Genomic DNA, 22,266 nt, shown 5'->3' on the forward strand with positions numbered 1-22,266 from the left:
ATCTTCAATTGTTCTGAAGTAAAAAAATTTAACAAAAATTTAGGAATTTTTATTTAAAAAAACAATATTCAGTTGAGTATTTTTTTTTGAAACACCCTGCATATAAATTAAAAGATTTTTAGAATGTTCCTTATTTCGGACCTATTATTTATAAAAATTGAAATCTATATATTATCTAGAAAAAAGTTATGGAGCCTGCACGCAGTCCTGAGTCACTAAAGAACCAAAAAAAATCTAATTACAAAAATTTTTTTTTATTTCGGAGATAATAAAATATAAGTCACTAAAATGTTATTTTTTTGGTTTTATTTTATTATTTGATAGAAAGAAAAAAAATTAAAACTACAAATAAAGAAAAATAAATATATTGGACAGAGTTTTATAAACAATTAATCAAAATATTCAAACAAATACCAGTTATTGTTATTAAACAATCAAATAAACCACACAAAAGTGAATATAAATTTTGTATTATTTAACTACTAGTTACAAATATGAATTTATTTGATGTTTAAATAAGTACACTGTACCTACCTTAATAATTTTTCTGGTACATTTGTACTTTTAAAAAATATTTTTATCTCAATCTTATCAAAAAAATTCCGTTACATAAATTTATGCTGACGTTTTATCACCCAACTAAAAATACATATTTTTGGCAAAGTTTACAATTCATCCGAATTTATTAAATAATTTCGAACACTCTTGATTGATCTTATAATTGTTAACGATAAGCATCTAGTTATTTATTTACAAGACGTCATTTGATAAAAAATCGCACCTACTTGAGATGTTGCAAAACAATTCGAAATTCTGCAAATTCAAACATTTAAATGTTTTTACAACTTCAGGGCGACAAACTCTCGCCGCTTCACTGTCTCCGCTGACCAGTAGGTAATGAGGCAAAAACAATTAATACCAGACGCTAAATTAAAGTTTAGCCGTCCATAAACCGCCCAAACCAAACCGAGACTTTTAATTCCGAAAAAAAATTCATTCAAAACTCGAGTCTTCCAACATTTTTGATTTATTGATTTATTGAGACGATGGCTGCCCATTCATGCATACACGTGACCATACCAAATTTTCGTGGTTTGCTCTTTTGTTGCAACTTTTTCACTTGCTTTCATTGATCCTTTTGTGTGCAGTGTTTTGCAAATCACACAAAAATTAGTTATTGTCGCATGCTTTGTTTCGGAATTTAGACCCGTAGCAAAGTCCAGCGAGTACAAATGCACCCAATTATGTCATTCGATACGAGATTAGATACGCAATTGATGATTTTCACCGGTTTACGCCCGGTACAAGTGCACCAACTTGAAAAAAAAATACAAAACGTAAACACAACGGGACTTTTCCAGAAAATTAATAGTCACGTCGGCGGCTTTGCGATGTTATTTATTTATATCTCAAATTCGTACAAAATAATTAAAATTCAATCAAAGAATAAGATTTTATCTGGTCTCAAGTACTGTCTTAAACCTATAAAAGCAATCTCAAGATGCTCATTTCCAAATTACAAGCATGAGATTAACAATAACTAGTACGATTTCCTTGTTGTTTGTGGGCTTGACTTTTGGTGAGTCTAAAAAAATAAAAAATAGTCAAAAAATCGAAACTTAGGGGCCCCAAGTGTCAAAATCATCAACGGGGATGATGTCCTGGACAATAGCTACCCGTACCAAGTGTCCATCCAGACTGGACTTTTTGCCAACGAGCACCAATGCGCTGGGACCATAATTAGCCCATCATGGGTCGTAACATCGGCCCATTGCGTCGGAATTTCACTTCTGGTCTCGCGAGTCGTCGCTGGGACCTTCAATCTTAGCGATATTGACAACAACCCAAACGTACAAATCCGAAAAATCGACTTGTACAACGTTATCAAACACCCCGACTATAAGTAAGTACCCCTCATTCAATTTTAGTAATTGTTAAAATTTTCTAATTTGATTAAAAAAATTATTCAGACATTTATTATTTTCAAGTCCGTTTTTTGAGAAAATAATTTTGGTCAAAACCACTTTCTACTATCGTTTTTTGTTTTCGACTTATAAACAAAAGTTGGCATTTCAGGAAAATCATAAACAATCCATATCTTTTTTATTATAAAATATACACATTTGAAACAAAGACATTATAAGAGCACTTTTTTACGTAGAATTTAGTAATGTTATCAGCGATTTTTTCTAATCATTCGTTTAGCAGTAATAACATAAAGTTGTATTTTTGAAAAATTTAATTTTTCTGATTTCAGATGTCTATTTCTGTAATACATTATTTTTAAATTTTTAGAAGTGTTAAAAATGTTTTAAAAAGAACAAAACATTTCGCTTTGTTTATACTAGGCCATGAAAAAATTTTGGATTTTTAATGCAAACTATGAAAACAAGTATTTATAATTTAATTATTTTAAACACTAATTAATTCAAAAATATTATAACAAATAATTATTAAATCAAATTTTTGCTAATAATAAAAATTACTTGTTTTTAGATTTGAAAAAGGCAAGCTTACATTGTCATACTATTTTCTAATTAAACATGAAATGTTGGAAAAAAGAAGAAAAAATTTATTAATTGTATGATTGCGTGTAAATAAAATTTTATTTTACAAAAAAATATCAATCCAAACACCAAAATCAAATTCCATCTGCGTTAAAAAAATACATAACATTATCAACGTCACCTCTATTGCACTTTAATAAATTATAAAAAGTGTCATCAAATAGTTAGTGATGTATCGTTTTCAATTTTCTGCACAATTTTTATGTAATTAAAATCGTATATTTGTTCAATTGAAAATAAGTTTAACAGCTTATTTTGATAATTTCACATTTTTTCCTTTAATAACCGTTCACAAAATTTCTAGATTATTCACACCTTTTATGTGAAATAATTTTTCCATGGCCAACTACTTTAAAATATTTTGAATATATTTTTTATAAAAAGTATATAAAAATATTAAACTGTATTTATATTGTTTTCAGTTCAGAAAAAAATAAGTTTTTCGTAAATATCATAGCCAACTATGATTCCTATTTAAAAAAATACAACTTTATGTTATTACACTTAAACGAACGGTTAAAAAAAATCACTGATAACATTACTAAATTCTTCGTAAAAAAGTGCCCTTATAATGTCTTTGTTTTAAATGTGCATATTTTATAATAAGGAAGATATGAATTTTTGAAGATTTTGCTAAAATGTCAACTTTTGTTTATAAATCGAAAAACCAAAAGACGATAGCGAGATGCGGTTTTGACCAAGATAATTTGCTCAAAAAAAACGGACCCGAAAATGTGTCACTCGTTTTTTTTTCTAAACTTTTTAGTTTCGGAGATCCCCTATTCGGACAGCACCCTGTTCATTCTAAATTTCATAACAATCCGTTGACAAATAACCGAGAAATAAGGTTGAAAATTTTAGCTGAGACGTCCTGTATATTTAAAAAAATAATATTTTTTTTGGCAATCAGGTCTCTTTATTAAACAACAATTTTTTTTTGCATTAAAACATAAAAAAGAGCCAAAAAAATAATTGGTTGTTAACAATTTTCTAATTTATTGCAGTGATATTTCCAACGACGTTGCTTTGCTGAAAATGACCCAACCGTTCGAGTTCAATGACTACGTCAAACCGCTCCAAATTTCCAAAGTCCGGTGTATTGCCGAAGACGAAATGACTGTTTTCACAGGCTGGGGGGCTAAAAATGACCAAAACCACTTCAACTCGGTCTTACAAGCCGCAAATATGTCAGTGATCCCGTTTGAAGGTACTCTTCAATTTTTTGTTTTCTTTCTGCATTTACAATTTTTTCTCAGATTGTTTTAGATCATTTAATAATGTTTACGGTGACAATATTGTGATTAAAAAAGAAATGCATTTTTGTATCACTGGAAAGGCAGCCCCGTGTTATTTGGACGCAGGGGGCCCTCTTGTGCAAGACGGAAGACTGATAGGGCTCCTGACCTGGATCCCAGCCATGTGTTCCGATAACTCAGTCCCAGCGATTTTTACGAGCACCGGATACTTTAAGAATTTTATCAAGTCTTATGTTACTGATCTTTATTAATTGTTGTACTGTGATTAATTTATTTTTTGTATTTTTTTATAATAAATTTGAGTGGGTACACACCATTTCAATTAAAACCTCAAGTGGGTATTGTCTTGTGAGTTATCGATTTTATTTTTGTTTATTGCGAATTTATTGGGTGTAAATTGTGCCGCCAACACATCCCTTAATCAATTTTAAATGGAACAGATGAGACACTCGAGATTTAATACCGCAACAGGTCTTATCAGCTGCGACACACATGGTCAATAAGGTGTTTCCATACACTGCAAAAAAGGAATTTCGCCGATTTCTCCTGTAAAAAGCGTCCGAATTAATAAATTTTTTAACAGTGATTGGCCACACGTTTCGTAACGTTGTGGTTAATTATATTAATTTTTCCCCGGTAATGATTTGATTGAAACTGGTCGAGGCGCCTCAACAGCGTAACAAGAAGCAAATGGGGTTAAAATTGAATTATGGCCCACATTTTCTCACCACCTGATTAATCCCAACCAAGTCCGTCCAACTGTGAAATAGCTTCGTCCCTCAATTCGTATAAATACGATCCCGCAGCTTTGCCATCTCCAGAAAGTCGAAGCGTCTCTTACTTGAAACAATTTTAAAAACCGAGCTAACTATACAAGTCACTCAACTACTCCGACATAGAAATTTTTCGTTTCTTCCAACATGAAACAGTTGAAAATTATGGGCTGTTCCGCAATTGTACTATTACTGTTCTGTTTAACTTCAACTGATGGCTTTCTCGAAACGCGAAACTCACGAAATTTTTTTGGAAGCATTTGGCAACGGTCGTTAAGAACTTCAGATGGAGGAAGAGAACCTGAGAGGTTTATAGAGACTTTAAGATCACTCCCTCACGAAAAAAATCGAGTTGATCAAATTCAACTGTCAACTGGTGATGCTCGACAACTGGACAAACTAGACTCTAGAAGACGATTAACTGAGAGAATTTTACGAAATGAACAAGAAATTCGGACCATTACGACTGACCTAAAAGACAGACGAGATACTCGAGCAACTGGCAACAGGCGAACAGTTCGAGAGGTTTCATCGAACAGGATTCGACAGTTTGAGCGAGAATCTCGTCAAATAAGATCTCTTTCAGCTGATTCGTCTGAATTTCGTCAACTGAACTTTCGAGATCGGCAAGAAAGACGAGAAGTTAACAACTTAAATGACAGGCGACGTGAAGTTCGTTCTGTTTCTTCTGATCGAATTCGAGAATCTCAGCAACTGAACAGTCGAGATAGTCGAACAACTGACAGTTCTCGCCGCCAACTAGATGACCGTGATTTACGTCGAGTTAACAACTTAAGTGACAGTAGGCGAGAAACTCGCTCTATTTCTTCTGACAGAATTCGAACAACTGAACCAGAACCTCGTCAACTGAATATTCGAAATGCACGAGAAAGGCGAGAAGTTAACAACTTAAATGACAGACGACGAGAAGTTCGTTCTGTTTCTTCTGATAGAATTAGAAAAACTCAACAACTGAACATTCGAGATAGTCGAACAACTGACAGTTCTCGCCGCCAACTAGAAAAACGCGACTCTCGTCGAGTTAACAACTTAAGTGGCAGTAGGCGAAAAACTCGCTCTATTTCATCTGACAGAATTCCAACAACTGAACCAGAATCTCGTGAACTGAATATTCAAGAAAGGCGAGAAGTTAACAACTTAAATGACAGACGAGGTGAAGTTCGTTCTGTTTCTTCTGATCGTATTCGAGAATCACAACAACTGAACAGTCGAGATAGTCGAACAACTGACAGTTCTCGCCGCCAACTAGAAGACCGCGACTCTCGTCGAGTTAACAACTTAAGTGACAGTAGGCGAGAAATTCGCTCTATTTCTTCTGACAGAATTCGAACAACTGAACCAGAATCTCGTCAACTGAATATTCGAAATGCACGAGAAAGGCGAGAAATTAACAACTCAAATGACAGACGACGAGAAGTTCGTTCTGTTTCTTCTGATAGAATTAGAAAAACTCAACAACTGAACATTCGAGATAGTCGAACAACTGACAGTTTTCGCCGCCAACTAGAAAAACGCGACTCTCGTCGAGTTAACAACTTAAGTGACAGTAGGCGAAAAACTCGCTCTATTTCATCTGACAGAATTCCAACAACTGAACCAGAATCTCGTGAACTGAATATTCAAGAAAGGCGAGAAGTTAACAACTTAAATGACAGACGAGGTGAAGTTCGTTCTGTTTCTTCTGATCGTATTCGAGAATCACAACAACTGAACAGTCGAGATAGTCGAATAACTGACAGTTCTCGCCGCCAACTAGAAGACCGCGACTCTCGTCGAGTTAACAACTTAAGTGACAGTAGGCGAGAAATTCGCTCTATTTCTTCTGACAGAATTCGAACAACTGAACCAGAATCTCGTCAACTGAATATTCGAAATGCACGAGAAAGGCGAGAAATTAACAACTCAAATGACAGACGACGAGAAGTTCGTTCTGTTTCTTCTGATAGAATTAGAAAAACTCAACAACTGAACATTCGAGATAGTCGAACAACTGACAGTTCTCGCCGCCAACTAGAAGACCGCGACTCTCGTCGAGTTAACAACTTAAGTGACAGTAGGCGAGAAATTCGCTCTATTTCTTCTGACAGAATTCGAACAACTGAACCAGAATCTCGTCAACTGAATATTCGAAATGCACGAGAAAGGCGAGAAATTAACAACTCAAATGACAGACGACGAGAAGTTCGTTCTGTTTCTTCTGATAGAATTAGAAAAACTCAACAACTGAACATTCGAGATAGTCGAACAACTGACAGTTCTCGCCGCCAACTAGAAGACCGCGACTCTCGTCGAGTTAACAACTTAAGTGACAGTAGGCGAGAAATTCGCTCTATTTCTTCTGACAGAATTCGAACAACTGAACCAGAATCTCGTCAACTGAATATTCGAAATGCACGAGAAAGGCGACAAGTTAACAACTTAAATGACAGACGACGAGAAGTTCGTTCTGTTTCTTCTGATAGAATTAGAAAAACTCAACAACTGAACATTCGAGATAGTCGAACAACTGACAGTTCTCGCCGCCAACTAGAAGACCGCGACTCTCGTCGAGTTAACAACTTAAGTGACAGTAGGCGAGAAACTCGCTCTATTTCATCTGACAGAATTCGAACAACTGAACCAGAATCTCGTCAACTGAATATTCGAGATGCACGAGAAAGGCGAGAAGTTAACAACTTAAATGACAGACGACGAGAAGTTCGTTCTGTTTCTTCTGATCGTATTCGAGAATCACAACAACTGAACAGTCGAGATAGTCGAACAACTGACAGTTCTCGCCGCCAACTAGATGACCGTGATTTACGTCGAGTTAACAACTTAAGTGACAGTAGGCGAGAAACTCGCTCTATTTCTTCTGACAGAATTCGAACAACTGAACCAAAATCTCGTCAACTGAATATTCGAGATGCACGAGAAAGGCGAGAAGTTAACAACTCAAATGACAGACGACGAGAAGTTCGTTCTGTTTCTTCTGATCGAATTCGAGAAACTCAACAACTGAACATTCGAGATAGTCGAACAACTGACAGTTCTCGTCGCCAATTAGAAGACCGCGACTCTCGTCGTGTTAACAACTTAAGTGACAGAAGGCGAGAAACTCGCTCTATTTCATCTGAGAGAAGTCGAACAACTGAACCGGAATCTCGTCAACTGAATATTCGAGATGCACGAGAAAGGCGAGAAGTTAACAACTTAAATGACAGGCGACGAGAAGTTCGTTCTGTTTCTTCTGATCGAATTCGAGAAACTCAACAACTGAACAGTCGAGATAGTCGAACAACTGACAGTTCTCGCCGCCAACTAGAAGAACGCGACTCTCGTCGAGTTAACAACTTAAGTGACAGAAGGCGAGAAACTCGATCAGTTTCGTTTGATCGAATTCGAGAATCTCGTGAATCACGTCGAGTGAACAACTTGAGACGAGAGATTGATCGAATTCGAGAAACTGAGCACGAAAGAAGGGAAATTCGCTCAGTTTCTTTGGCTCAAAACAACCGAGACCGTCGTCTGAGCGACGCCACTCGCCACATTTTGACTTTGTCACCCAAAGACGAAAACAACAATTTTGCAAGAACAGTGCAAACACCAACTGAAAGAAGGATGGCCACTTCTTTCACACACGATATTGACTACATCCCCGAATTGAAATCAAGTGTGTTGCTAAATACCATCAAAGCAGTGCTGCTATCGTTTCTCCTAGTCCAAGTTGTTAGCAATTCTTCCAAAAGTAAAAAGACTTGGTGAGTTGTATTTATCGTAACAGTAAGTGTCTAATCAGCGATTTTAGGTTTTCTAACTTGAGTAACTTCGTGACCGTCACTAAGGATAAGGTACTTTAAATTAAAGGTTTTTTGACGAAATCTGTTAAGATTATTTGTTACTAAAAAAGGATTATATTTTGTTACAAAAGCCGCAAGATTCTCAAACTTTGAACACAAATAACGACAACCGCTATGCTCTTTGTACCTTCTTAATAATTCTAGCACAAGTAGTAGTAATTAAATCTCATACTAGTCTACTATATCCATGTAGTCAATGTATAAATGGCAAATAAAAAACCCAAAAAACTTGGTATTATTTATTTCATAACTGCAAACAATCTATTCAAAGTTCAAACATCTCTAACTAATACAATAAATAATAAAGCTTTAAAAACCCAAATGGGGCTTCTTGTGGTGAGCTTCGGGCACGAATGGCGGCTTCACCAAGCCATAGCCACCCCCAGGTGGTCCTGGTGGTATTCCGCCCCTGCACGCCGTCCCAGCGACCATGTCTTCAGTCCTCCCTGCCAGAATCCTGAAATTAACATCGGACGTTGATAACGAATCCGTGGCAACTTTCTGGAACCGCGACGTCAAAACCCACAACTCTTGCCCGGCCTTGCTATTGGTAATCACCTACAAAAACACAAATACCAACCACAGTCACAATCCAACGACTCACTTTAACACCACTGGCAAACTGCAGAGTTTGCAAGTTTTTCGCGATAATGTCAATGGTTTTCGGGCCGTATTCAGTGTGAGTGTTCCAGCAGTTGAGTGTGACGTCGCTCATTAGACCGAAGTACATGATGCCGTCTTTGTCGATGGCTTCTGCAGCGGACTGGGTGTGTCTTTTGCCGTGGTATGTCTGAAAATTGCAATTTAGGGGGGAAATTTTTGGGGGAAATGGACACAAACATGGAAGATTTCCGGCGATGATTGCGAATCGTGGATGAATCTGGAGCGGTTGCGGAGGTCGGAGGTCAAGACCCAATTTTCGGTGGGGCTTGACATGGCATGGTAGTACAAAATACGGTCCTGGCCTGGTTTATAGGGCGATAGGGACATGCCCAGGACGCCGTCCATCAAGTCAAAACTATCACCTGCCAAAAATATTTTAAATCATTTTGTGCTCAAAAGCAATTTGATATTTCATATTCTATGATCAAAGTTTTTACGTACCTAAAATGTCGAAGGTGCCATAATTGGGGTATGGGTACATGGTTTTGTCTGTGGCCTTCCAAATAACGCCCTTTTGGACGTCATAAACTATGATGGAATAAGTCTGGCAATCGGCAATGTAGATAAAAGTGTCTTTACACTTAGCATGAGCGTCCCTAACGTCAACTACAGGAGTCACCAAAATTGATCTTGGTTCAACAATTCCTTTTGGAAGCTGAAATCTGTGGATCAGTTGGTCCTAGAATTATTTTTTTGTGAAATTTGGAGAGTTTATAAGAAAGTTTTACTGTTTGGAGATCAAAGGCCAGAATTTGAGGTGGGCACACTTGGGTCTCCTTTAGACGGCCGGTGTCCAAGACCCATAATCTCTGGCATTCGTCGATCTGTCAACATTAATATTGTAATTTAAATTATGACAATTCAAATTAAATAATTTTGAATTAAATTAACAAAAAAAATTAAGGTCATATAATTTTGTTTTGAAAATAATTACCTTTTAAACCCAAAACGTGATGGTAAGAACAAGCTTTTTTGACCTAATGTAGTAAATTCTCTTGGCTGTTTAACAAGAATCTCACAAAAAACTGCGTTTTCGTTTCTAATGTGTATTTAAACTTTCAAAAAACACAAAAACTATTTTTATCTAGTCAACAATATACAGTGCGTCTTTAGATCAACTCTTGCTGTGAAATTTTAAATGTTTGTTGAATGGATAATCTACTAGAGACAATAAAAATCTGTGAATCTAAATTCCTCAGCAAGAGTTGATCTAAAGACTTTTTGAATGCACCGTAGTATATTTTTGCTATTCTTTAAGAGACAATGTAAAATTATCGATTATCTGACTGAAAAATGTGAATAACAAATTATGAAAGGCTACAATAACAACATTTCTGATCAAATTCTGTGATTTTTTGGTTGATTTTATCAAAATTTTACAAAATATTTGCATTTTTGGACAAAAAACCTTCCAAATATAACGCCGAATCAAACTAATAACAGTTCGCAAAAACTGAGTTTTTAAGCTCAAAAATGTATTTAAAAACGGAAAATGACGAGAATAGCACTATTTTCGACACAATTTGGTCATTTTTGGATAACTTTTGACAAAATTTCGCTAAATAATTGCATTTTTGGATGAAAAACGTGTTATATGTTATTTTCGATTAAATTTATATTTATTTATTATATTTTTATAATATTTTATTATATTTATCTATTTATATTTTTCAAACAGGTTAACAAAATTTCAGTTTTTGTCCCAATAATATGGTTAAACGCTCAGAAATTACAAAAGTGTTTTATTTGTTAACTAATTTCTTTATTTTACGCTTTATTTTTGCCGATATTTTACTAAACAAAAAACTAAAAATGTGCTAAAAACAGGCAACAGACTTTTCATTTCAGCTTGAGAAAAAGGCAAAACAATAAACATTATAAACGTTATACCTAAACGACTTTTTACCATATTTTGGACGAAATTCTGATTAGACAATGATAAAACAGTCAAATGGTTAGTGACTTTTTTGCTTTCATATTAACAAATAAAACTATTTTTGGTGAAATTCGCGACTGTTCTGCGTATTTTCGATTAAATTTAGCGAGTTTTTGATTTCTGTCTAATAAACTAAATATTAGTGATTTTTCAGTCTCATTTTTGGACGCATTTTTTTGATAATTGTGACGGAAAGTGGAAATGTAGTGTAACTTTAAAGGACGTAGTTTGTTATCAAAAGCAAATAGCATTGGGTTAATTAAAATAATATTTTTATACAAATTACTGAAAGCGTTTCGAAAGATAAACCGTTTTAGCTTCAAATTATTTAAACTCAAGTAATTGACGTTAGCGTTAAGCATCACATTTTTAATAAGCAGAAACAACTGACGAATAAAATTTTGACAAACTAATAAAAAAACAGTATATTCAAATTTTAAATTTGTGATCCATTCCACATTTTTCAAAATTAACAAATATGGTTAAAGACACACGAAAAACGCAAGGAATAAAGTTATAGAGAATTAGATTCCCTAAAAAAAACCTAAAAGTTTAGACCAAAAAACGCTCGATGCAGCTAATGCGACAGATTTGTTTTATTTTAAACACAGTTTCTCAGACTTTCCTATAAAAATTTGAATTTTTTATAACTTTGACACTAACATTTTTTCGTATCTTCAACCTTTAGCAACGTGTTTTAAATTTAATATAAAATTTAAAAATAAAATAAATTAAAAAAAAAATTTAAAACACGTTTTGTTCCAACAAAAAAATTTTGAATAACACTCATACGAAAAGAGCTGGTGGTGTTTTCGTACTTGTGTTATTAATAACTATTAAAGACTTTTCAATATAATTTATGCATTATCTTTATCTCTTATTATACTGTTGACTGTTGCCCTGTTGACCTAATCTGTTTACCTTGTATTCACTCTTATTAAAATAGAGCCAATTCTTACGAGAAATAACTCCACCAACCGGCGATGCTAAAAAAAGCAAAAAACTAACGAGTATTTAGGAATCCATAAGATAAATTCGCTAATTTTTACATTTTATTTATTCTGTTATTTTTGTTATTAAACTCAGCATTTTCAATGAAAATATATTAAAAAACTGCAAGTAAGTATAGATTTAGGATTTTTAAATTTACACAAAATCAATTTTTATTAAGAACAATTAGATTATATAAATAAATTATTTTGTTTCTGTGGTAATTCTGCTAATCTGGTCTCGAGTCTGATCTTGTTACGTTTATAGTTGAAATTTGTAAATATAAAAAGAGAGATTTTTTCTTACGGTAAACAAAATTTTATTTGAAAAATTTCATAGTTTTATATTTTGGAAAACAATATTTTTTAGAAATACATTCGTGGACCTGACCTGACCTGACTTAACTTGTCCATAATTTATTTAGAAAAGCGCTCATAGCGCTCATAAACAATTTCCACCAACTTACCGAAACCCGGTAAACCGACACAATCCTATTCTCATTGCACTTTGATGGCGTTTTATGCCAGTCCCATGATGGGTACGGCGTGATAACATTACTACTGTTAAATTTCTTATCAGTTACGACACCCAGCGCTATAGGTACCCCATCCTGGAAGCGCGGGATTGCCACAAAAACGCGGCTTTTCTTATGTGGGCTATCTGTAAATAAATGGGTTGATTTCTGCTGGGTTGCCCGAAATGGGCTCTACTGACATGAATAATGGACGTCCACGTCGATGGGCGCCGGTTTTCCCGGGATGAAATTTCCCGCATCGATGTCAGCTTGACGATCCTCAATGGACGGATAATCGAATTCGAGCTGGGACCATTGGTACACAATGGCCAAGTCGGGCTTCAGGGGATAGGCGGCGTCGATGGCACATATGCCGAAAACGAAGCACAACCAGCGATTGGCTGGAAAATAAATAATTTGTGTAGGTGAGAGGTCAGGAACGGTGTGCGTTCTTGAACTTACAAAGCTATAAAAACTAACATTTGAATTTGTAATTACGACTTGTACGAGATGTATTTTACACACAGTTGGTTACAAAAGTGATGTGCACACGTGGCACATTTTTTTGCACGTGACTGTGCCTAAAACTATGGGATTTTTATCATTGCTAATTGCTGTGAATCTTGTTTATGTGGTTGTGATTTAATTAAGTTAATTGGTTTGGAGGCGATACGCGTATTTGTGTTTCCGGTGATCTTGATAATGAAGAGAACAATAAAATACTCGACGCTGTATCTTATCTGTTTGCCGAAAAATTTAAAATCACGGGGAATATTTTATTTAAATAAAGTTTAATGAATCGGCGAGGCATGACCTCATTCCTGTCTAGTAAGAGTCTATAATTTGTTGATAGCTTTTATGTAATGTATGTTTCATTTTTCGGTCTTTTTTCTAGTCATTGTTGTATAATAATCAGTCAAATATTCCAATCATATCCTCTTACGCAATCAGACTTTTAGATTTTCGTTAATTTCGTTATAAGCAAATTCCTAATTACAAAACTTGATCAATTTACAGTCTATTAACCCAGTCAAGCATTTTGACACAATCAAGTCTTGTGCAACCAGAACCCATTTGCTTCAAACACGTAAACAGCAATTTTGCACTTCCTGTCTTCTCAACTTGAACTTGAACTTAGCAAAGTACTTGGAACTGGAATACGTGAATTTTTTTAATTAATTATTATTCACAGTCGAACAGCTGCGTTGATCGATCATTTCACAAAAAAATGAAACACTTTTCCTTTTGTTTCCGATTTCGTCAAAGCGATTTTTATTTTCCACGCACATCTCAGGTGATTAATTAATATTTTGCTTTCACTTTTGATACATTTTTATTGCAAGACAATAGCAGCAGTGACATTGGAGCACGGTTTATTTATGCAAAATTATGGCAATTATTCAAGATTTGTTTACATCTGCCATACTCACGCTTCGTTATGTTATTATTATTAGTCTGATAAACAATTAAATTTTACGTTCTATTATTACAACAACGTGCATAAATTACGGAATGTGTGAATGTTAAAATCATTACATAAAAAACAACTCATAACCGCAGCTTTTTTATTCCATTTCCTTACATTCCAGAAGTTTTAACGAGCGGATGGAGCAAATTCTATCGAATATTTTACATATTTATCCAAAAAAACATTTTTTTCTACTTTGGTACCACAAATTGTTCGTTGTGAAATTGAAAGTAGTTTCACAGACAACTTTTGTGCAACTCTTTTTAGTAAATTTTTAGAAGTTGTATTGGCAGTGCTGGGCTAGGTTTCATCAGTCATCACTGTCATTTAGTGTGTAATCTGTCAACAGCGTCAAGTCGTTTATTGATAAAGCACGAAGAATTAACAAAATTAAGAGGAAATAGTTTGAACACATTTTGCAAAAACAAACAAAAATAGAAAATAGAAAAAGTATTATATTATACTCATTTTATAAGACTTAATTGTGGCACTCATTCTATTAGTGCACTTTTTCGTCGTGCTCCAAAACCATTTGTGCCAACTTATAAAACTTGTATAATAATAAACTATTTTATTTTTGTATATAAAAATTATATAAAAATTTATTTTGATGAATGAATTTTGATTCCCGAAATTTTAATAAACTATCTGTGCATAACAATGTTAGAAAGTTTATGTTTGGTAAAATTTTTCACATTCTAAACATACCGAGTGCAAAAATTGTGTTTTCAGTTATTTCAGTTATAAAACGTAAAGCTGAAACCATATATTTTTCGGACCAATTACTTTTGGTACAAATTTGGGCCATTTCGCTTTTTTTGGCCCAAATAAAGTACTTTACTTTGTTATTTTTTAGATCAATTCCTCTTATACCCGTAGTAGTAAATTTCATGTCAAAATAGAATATTACTATACGAGTTTTATAAAACGTACTATTCTATCGGAGCACTCCTTCGCCGTGCTCCAAAACCATTCGTGCCACAATTAAGTCTTCTAAAACGAGTGTAATACACTATTTTTTTCTACTTTGGTTTCATAAATTGTTCACTTTGAACCTGAATTTTACAAAGAGAACTTTTGTACAACTCCTTTTAGTAAATTTTTAAGAGTTGTATTGGCAGTGTTGATCTGTGTCATCAGTCATCACTGTAATTTAATGTGTAATCTGTCAACAGCGTCATTTCGCTTATTGATAAAGTCCGAAGAATCAACAAAATGAAGAGAAAGTAGTTGAACAGATTTTGAAAAGTTAAACTAAACAAAAACAAACAATAAAAATTTAAAAAAAATAAAAGAATAGTATATTACACTTATTTTACTACTAGACTTGATTGTGACACTCATTCGATGTGCTCTAAAACCATTCGTACCACAATAGAACATCTTATAAAACTCTATAATAATATACTGTTTTAAATTTGAATTATGCTGTTTATTGAGAAAATGGGTAAAACGTATAGGTACACTCGTATTTGTATTTTTATTCAAACATTCACACAAATAAAATTTATTTTGATGAATGAATTTTAATTCCCGAAATTTTAATAAACTGTCTGTGCATAACAATGTTAGAAAGTTTATGTTTGGTAAAATTTTTCACATTCTAAACATACCGAGTGCAAAAATTGCGTTTTTTCAGTTATTTTAGTTATGAAGAACGTAAAGCTGAGACCACATATTTTTTGAGCCAATTACTTTTGGTACAAATTTGGGCCATGTCGCCTTTTTTGGCCCGAATGAAGTACTTTACTTTGTTATTTTTTAGATCAATTCCTCTTATACTTGTAGTAGTAAATTTTATGTCAAAATAGAATATTATTAAACAAGTTTTATAAGACCTACTATTCTATTGGAGCACTCCTTCGACGTGCGCCAAAACCATTCGTGCCACAATTAAGTCTTATAAAACGAGTGTAATACACTATTTTTTTCTACTTTGGTTTCATAAATTGTTCATTTTGAAACTGAGTTTTACAAAGAGAACTTTTGTACAACTCCTTTTAGTAAATTTTTAGGAGTTGTATTGGCAGTGTTGGGCTGGGTGTCATCAGTCATCACTGTAATTTAGTGTGTAATCTGTCAACAGCGTCATGTCGTTTATTGATAAAGTCCGAAGAATCAACAAAATCAAGAGAAAATAGTTTGAACAGATTTTGAAAAGTTAAACTAAACAAAAATCAAACAATAAAAATAAAAAACAGAAAAAATAGTATATTACAATCGTTTTATAAGACTTTATTGTGACACTCATTCGTTGTGCTCTAAAACCATTCGTGCCACTAGAACATCTTATAAAACTCTATAATAATATACTGTTTTAAATTTGAATTATGTTGTTTATTGAGAAAATGGATAAAACGTATAAGTAACACTCGTATTTACATGTTTGTTCAAATACTCGCACAAATAAAATTTATTTTGATGAATGGATTTTAATTTCCGAAATTTTATTAAACTGCCTGTGCATAACAATGTTAGAAAGTTTGTTTGGTAAAATTTTTTACATTCTAAACATACCGAGTGCAAAAATTGTGTTTTTCAGTTATTTCAGTTATGAAAAACGTGAAGCTGAGACCACATATTTTTCGGGCCAATTACTTTTGGTACAAATTTGGGCCATTTCGCCTTTTCGGGCCCGTTCTAAATAAATTAATTAGATAGCAGCTCATTAATATTGATATACGAGTACTTATTTGCAATTCGAAATATTCTCTCTTATTTTGCTCGTAATTACAGTCTTTAGCGAACCTTTTACTGTTTAAAGGATTAAATCTCGTCATAATTTTGAAATAATGGTCACATGAGCTTGTATGCAAACACAAAAAAATGCAAGCGCGATTACTATCATTCCATTCGAGTAATTACCGACAATTGTTCCCATTTATCTATAGAGAAAGTCCAAACATGATCACTAATCAGTGATTCTGATCATCACTTTACCTTCCTCTTCGGCAAAGACGCGCTCGATCTCTCTGCGAACGTACTGGTAAGAGTAAGGCTTCTGATGGCAGTCACATCCCCATATCACACCCACTAGCAAAACCCCGACCAGCACTCCTACCATCGTCTCACCACCATCATGGTCAGCCAGCAAACTGAACCGATTTGATCAAATTTCTGACACTTTCAATTCTTATATAACATTCCCCTGTCCATTCCAATCACAGATGTTGATGAGCTTTGAATAGCCTTGGATAGGGAAAGGACTACGCAATGTCAAGTTTATGATGCGAGCTTGCGAAATGCTCTTGACACTGAAGGATCGTTTTCTTCGATTATTAAAGGGGAAGAAATTTATTACATGGACGCTCGGAAATTACTGATTAATGGGTGGTTTCCCATCGTTGGTTCTTTTGTCCTGATGGGTGCTTTTAAGCTAATTTGATGTCACGATGGTAATTAGTTATTGGTAATACTCGTAGGTTTTTTCTGCATGAGTGGTACGCGCGTTTGAGGTCAGGTAAACAATTGCTGTTACTATTTTTGCAGAGATCGGAATGTTTCTTTTTTATCTGATTCAGCACCTATGTATTGTCATCCTAGGTATTTATCTCAAGTCTTTCACAAATTGAAACTAGTTCTAAAATTATTTCAGTTAAATTTAAACTCAAAACTGAAAACCCAGCGAGTTGTAAAAGTTCATTATTGACCTTTAAATGTTATAAAAATGTTTTTTTTTCTAAAATCAGTAAATACTAAGCTTCTGCAAGACATAAAATTATTTCCAAATATACATAAACAACGAATGCCAAACTAGACTCTAGAAACAATTTTTCAAAACCTTTAGAAAATACAGGTAACCCAGGAGTGTGTAATCAGTCTATAACTTTTTTGGTAATTGAAATATTGCTATGCTGTTTTTATTACACGATAGATCGACTTAAAGTGCACAAACTAAAAATATTTTTATTGTTGTATACAGAGTGATGAACCAAAGTTATATTTTTTAAATAGGACAGCCCATATATTTTTGCATAATTGGATTCTATGCAAAAAAATAATGTAACTTTATATAAACTATTATGGGTCTATCTTTTTTCGTTTTGGAATTCTTTAACTTTTCGTTATAAAAAAGACTATTTTTTAAAAATCACTGCAAAGTCGCCTATGAATATTTTCTGGCAAATTTGCAACAGAAAAATTCAGAATACCTTGTAGTTTCAGCAAATAGACAACTTTTAGTTAATGCACGCAGATAATATACAGAGTGTGCCAAAATGAAATAACTTAAATAACTGTTTTTTTTTCAAATGGAACACCCTGTATTTTTTATGTGTCGATAGCATTTTTAATAAGCTCTCCAACAGTATTTGCATAGCAAATTTAAAATATTTTTCGAGGTTTTTTGAAAACTTATTACATCTTATTACTTATCTTATTATCTTATATCTTATTATCTTATATCTTATTACAAGAAAATTTGTTATCCTAGAATCTGAAAAGCAAAATTGTAATTTATTTTTTGATATGTACTAATGTAACTAATTACAATTAATATTCTAATTATTACTTGCTACATAAATACATTTTGCCCATCAAGAATTATTAATAATAAAATAAATAAAAAAAGAAAAATATTTTTTTGAACACAAGAAATATTTCAAAATTGGCTATACAAACCGCATATCATTCGAAAGCTTATGAAAACGCTATCAATACGTGTAAAGAAATATATGGTGTTCCATTTGAAAAGAATGAGCTATTCAACGTTCAATTTTGCAAAAATATATAGGGTGTTCTATTTAAAAAATGGAACTTTAGTTCACCACCCTGTATATATCACCCTGTGTACAATAGAAATTTTTTTCGTTTCTGGACTTTAAGTCGATTTGTTGGGCAGTAAAAACTGCATGACAATATTTCAAATAGTAAAGAAGTTATAGACCGATTACGTATCTTTGAGTCACCCTGTATATTAAAAAACTAGACGTGAAAGACACAATATGTGACATTTATTTTAGTTATCAGTAAATAAGACGAAAATAAAAATAGTATAAATTATTTTTCAGTAAAAGAAGAAAAAAAGAATTAAAAGTTGTATTTGTTTTTTTTATTTATTTTTATTTTTTATAACTATGACAATATCATAATGCAAAATTTGAATACAAATTTGTAGTATGTTCATTGTACAATGTACGTATTAGTACTATTTTAAACTGAATATTAAAAACTTCAATAACAATTTACATTGTTGAACATAATAATTCTTGAAAAATTTTTAATAACTTTTCCACGGATATCCAAAAATATGATAAAATAAAATCTAGTGTTTTGTGGTTATTGTATTTTGAGTTGCTGAAGCTTGTACTGCTATATAAAGTATTTTTATAAAAAAAATTGAAAAGAAATATCTTTTAAAAAAATAAAGGACTGACCCTTAAAACACTTTTAATAATTTTAATTATAATTTTTTGTTGTTTTTCCGAGCTTTTAAAATAGTTTCTGTCATTTTTATCATTGTCACTATTCAAAATATAATAATTACAAATTCTGTGCTAGATAAATATTTGAAATTATGACCTCATAACTTTAAAATACAGAGTGTACACTGAATCATCTTTTGACTAAACACTCTGTACAATGTGTTTACACGACAAACAAATAAAAAACAATAAACACTCCAATCTCAATGCCAGAGATTGCAGATTAGTTTACAACTATCCACACACACCTAAAAATGGAAAAATCATAGAAAATGGTAAAATTTCCCAACAGAAGGCTGCACATTTCCTAGAAAACGGACACCTCATGCGTGTCACGTAGCGTTCAATAACTTGTTGCGGGTTAAAATGGTAAAACCAGAGGTTGTAAGAATTTGACACCAAAAAAAATAAGAAAAAAATTGACCACCCACAAAGACTTATCACGTTGCTGAAGCAATTGTAACAATTGTTTACGTAATTAAAAATAGACAAAGGAGTGAATAAATAATTATTTATGGATTTTTTGTAATTACTATCACTTTGTTGGCCAAGCCTACGACTACAAGAAGCTAAAATTTCTTATGAATTGGCTCAGGATTATTGATAAAAGTGTTCAAACACATGTGTTAGCCTTGATAAAGATAAAATAATTGTAATTCACATTTTATGGATTTCAATAAATTTATAGAAATTGAGGTTGCGCTTCTGATGAGAAGAAAATCCCATAATCAATCAACTCATAAATAAATTCTGCAGAAACGGAGTTACAAGAGAAAATAACTTTTGTAATTGTAGTCATTCATTGACTGGGATTTTCCTAAACAATTAGTTACACTGATAACATATTTTCCCTCAATTGGAAAATTTGCAACATATTACTTTTAACTGTACAAAAATTTTGGTTGGTAGCGACGTCAATGACCGATGAGCGTCAAACCCAAAAGATTGATGGTAAAAATTGTTAGCGAACAATAACAAAATTAATTTAAGGAGTGATGTAAACACGTCGTAAAATTGTAATTATTTTTATTACTGGTAGAAAATAATCAAAGTCGATATTTTTCAAGACGCAGTCATGAAGGCGTAAGAGACTGAACAGTTATTTAAAAACGCATAAATTTGTACATATTAGCGTGTGACATACGGATGAGCAACGATTTCCTGTCGCTTTGTCCAATAATTCGCCAAACTGACCCAAAAATCTTATCTCAAAATAATTAAATCCAATCACACACTAAATGGGTTGTCCGCCGACCGCACTGCTTTCTTTATTTTTCCATAAAACCATTTGTGGTCGAACAATAAACCGTGACCGTAAACTAAATGAAAAATATTCGCTCACCTCTTGTCATCTCAAAGTTGGATTTACGCACGACGAACACTGAAACACTGACAGTTGGTGGAACACATGTGAAAAATTATATATATATAGGCAGATGAGTTATGAGGCGCTTCCACCAACTCGAAGATTTGGGACTGGTTTTGGCGAGGTTTTTCAACGGTCAAAGGTTGTCCGAAGAAAAAACTGTTTCCGAATTTTGGCCCAATTCTCTAAAATTAGAGGAAGGTCGGCATAATTGTTTGGATTTAGCTAGCATGTGGAAAAATTAATTGTTTAATATTAATGAACTCATTAATTCACACACGCGGATTATTTCTTTTGTTCTTGCTTTGATCGTCTCGGCGTTAAATGAATCAATAAAAAACAATTAGCCACCGAAACATAAATATTTCCAGTCTCGTTCAAGTTGGTCCGAAAATAAAATTATTAATTTATTATGGAATTGAAAAATAACCGAAGGTTGGGAATTAAACGTCTCGTGCTTTTGTTTTTCAGTTGGATTAAAAAATACCAATTATTTATTAATTTTTTTGTTTTCGTCAGTAAGTTACAGCGATAAAAATATTGATTGGTTTAATAATTAAAAAGCTTTTACCTACTGTAATAATTATAAGTTGTGCTTCCCTTCAGTTGACATTATCTCACTTTTAAAAATAAAGTTTTAATGTAAATCTTATCACAACCTATTAAATACGCCATATAGTATTTACACTCGGTGTTATCTATGCATAATAACTTTTTAAAATAAAGTCTTATTAACTTCCAGAAAAATAAAAACAAATAATTTTGCAGCGCTTTATTGCATCTTCTCTTGAAATGCGAGTGTTTTTGTTTAAACAATTACAAAAATTATATGTTTATCGTTTTAGACGGGAAATCCGTAAAATATGTGCTGATAGAACAGCGTGGCAATGATTTTAAGTATGTCAAAAATAATCAAAATTACCTAGATTAAATAAATATGTTGTAATTATTTTTCGTTATGAAAATTATGCACATTTTATGCATTCGTTGGCTTGGAAACCGAAAAATTGCATATTTTTTAATGTCAGTTTTTTCGATTAAATAGTAAAAGTTTAGTAAGTTCTAAGTCAAGGTTGCGCGACATATTGCAAACGTCAGACAATAATTATTTCAGCTAAAGTTATGTTAAAAATCTGGCGCGAATGTTTCCAGTCTCAAGCAAAGAATTTACGACAAAAATCACTAAAAAATTACATATGACCGTAGAATCTAAATTAAAAGAAATATAAAAAATATATTTTTTTAAATCAACTAAAATTTATTCAAAAATTTTACTACTTTAATTAAAAAAAGAACGCAATGTAAAATTGTATTTGAGTTAAAGAAAGCTTTTCAAGCTATTCTACGTAGTTTATTATTTTTTAATCAAGAAATTGGTGGAAATTAACTTTATTCAAGTTTTTGTTTAAAATGGGGCAATAAAAATATTCTATTAGGGTGAGGAAGTTTC

General features: G+C 32.8%; 3 protein-coding genes across 4 annotated transcripts; 2 read left to right on the forward strand and 1 right to left on the reverse strand.

Moving 5' to 3' along the window:
- Positions 1 to 1,464: 1,464 nt before the first annotated feature.
- LOC660840 (serine protease H65) lies at positions 1,465 to 4,157 on the forward strand. Its single transcript, XM_967043.4, has 4 exons — positions 1,465 to 1,579; positions 1,624 to 1,903; positions 3,572 to 3,774; positions 3,824 to 4,157. Exons 1-4 carry the CDS (start codon positions 1,525 to 1,527, stop codon positions 4,072 to 4,074), a joined length of 789 nt encoding a protein of 262 aa, XP_972136.1. The 5' UTR covers positions 1,465 to 1,524; the 3' UTR covers positions 4,075 to 4,157.
- A 474-nt stretch (positions 4,158 to 4,631) lies between these two features.
- Positions 4,632 to 8,594, forward strand: LOC103313873 (trichohyalin). The gene is made up of 2 exons (XM_064357264.1): positions 4,632 to 8,357; positions 8,405 to 8,594. The coding sequence occupies exons 1-2, from the start codon at positions 4,744 to 4,746 to the stop codon at positions 8,454 to 8,456; spliced, it is 3,666 nt and encodes a 1,221-aa protein (XP_064213334.1). The 5' UTR covers positions 4,632 to 4,743; the 3' UTR covers positions 8,457 to 8,594.
- An 87-nt stretch (positions 8,595 to 8,681) lies between these two features.
- Positions 8,682 to 21,017, reverse strand: Y-e3 (yellow-e3). Of its 2 annotated transcripts, none has more exons than XM_008198235.3 (8): positions 20,793 to 21,017; positions 12,760 to 12,960; positions 12,512 to 12,705; positions 9,848 to 9,943; positions 9,561 to 9,798; positions 9,297 to 9,481; positions 9,061 to 9,246; positions 8,682 to 9,014 (listed from the first exon to the last, which is right to left on the reverse strand). In XM_008198235.3, exons 1-8 carry the CDS (start codon positions 20,800 to 20,802, stop codon positions 8,766 to 8,768), a joined length of 1,359 nt encoding a protein of 452 aa, XP_008196457.1. In that variant the 5' UTR covers positions 20,803 to 21,017; the 3' UTR covers positions 8,682 to 8,765.
- Between the last annotated feature and the right edge of the window lie 1,249 nt (positions 21,018 to 22,266).

The sequence above is a fragment of the Tribolium castaneum genome, chromosome 6 (assembly GCF_031307605.1).
Source record: "Tribolium castaneum strain GA2 chromosome 6, icTriCast1.1, whole genome shotgun sequence".
NCBI classification, from domain to species: Eukaryota; Metazoa; Arthropoda; class Insecta; order Coleoptera; family Tenebrionidae; genus Tribolium; species Tribolium castaneum.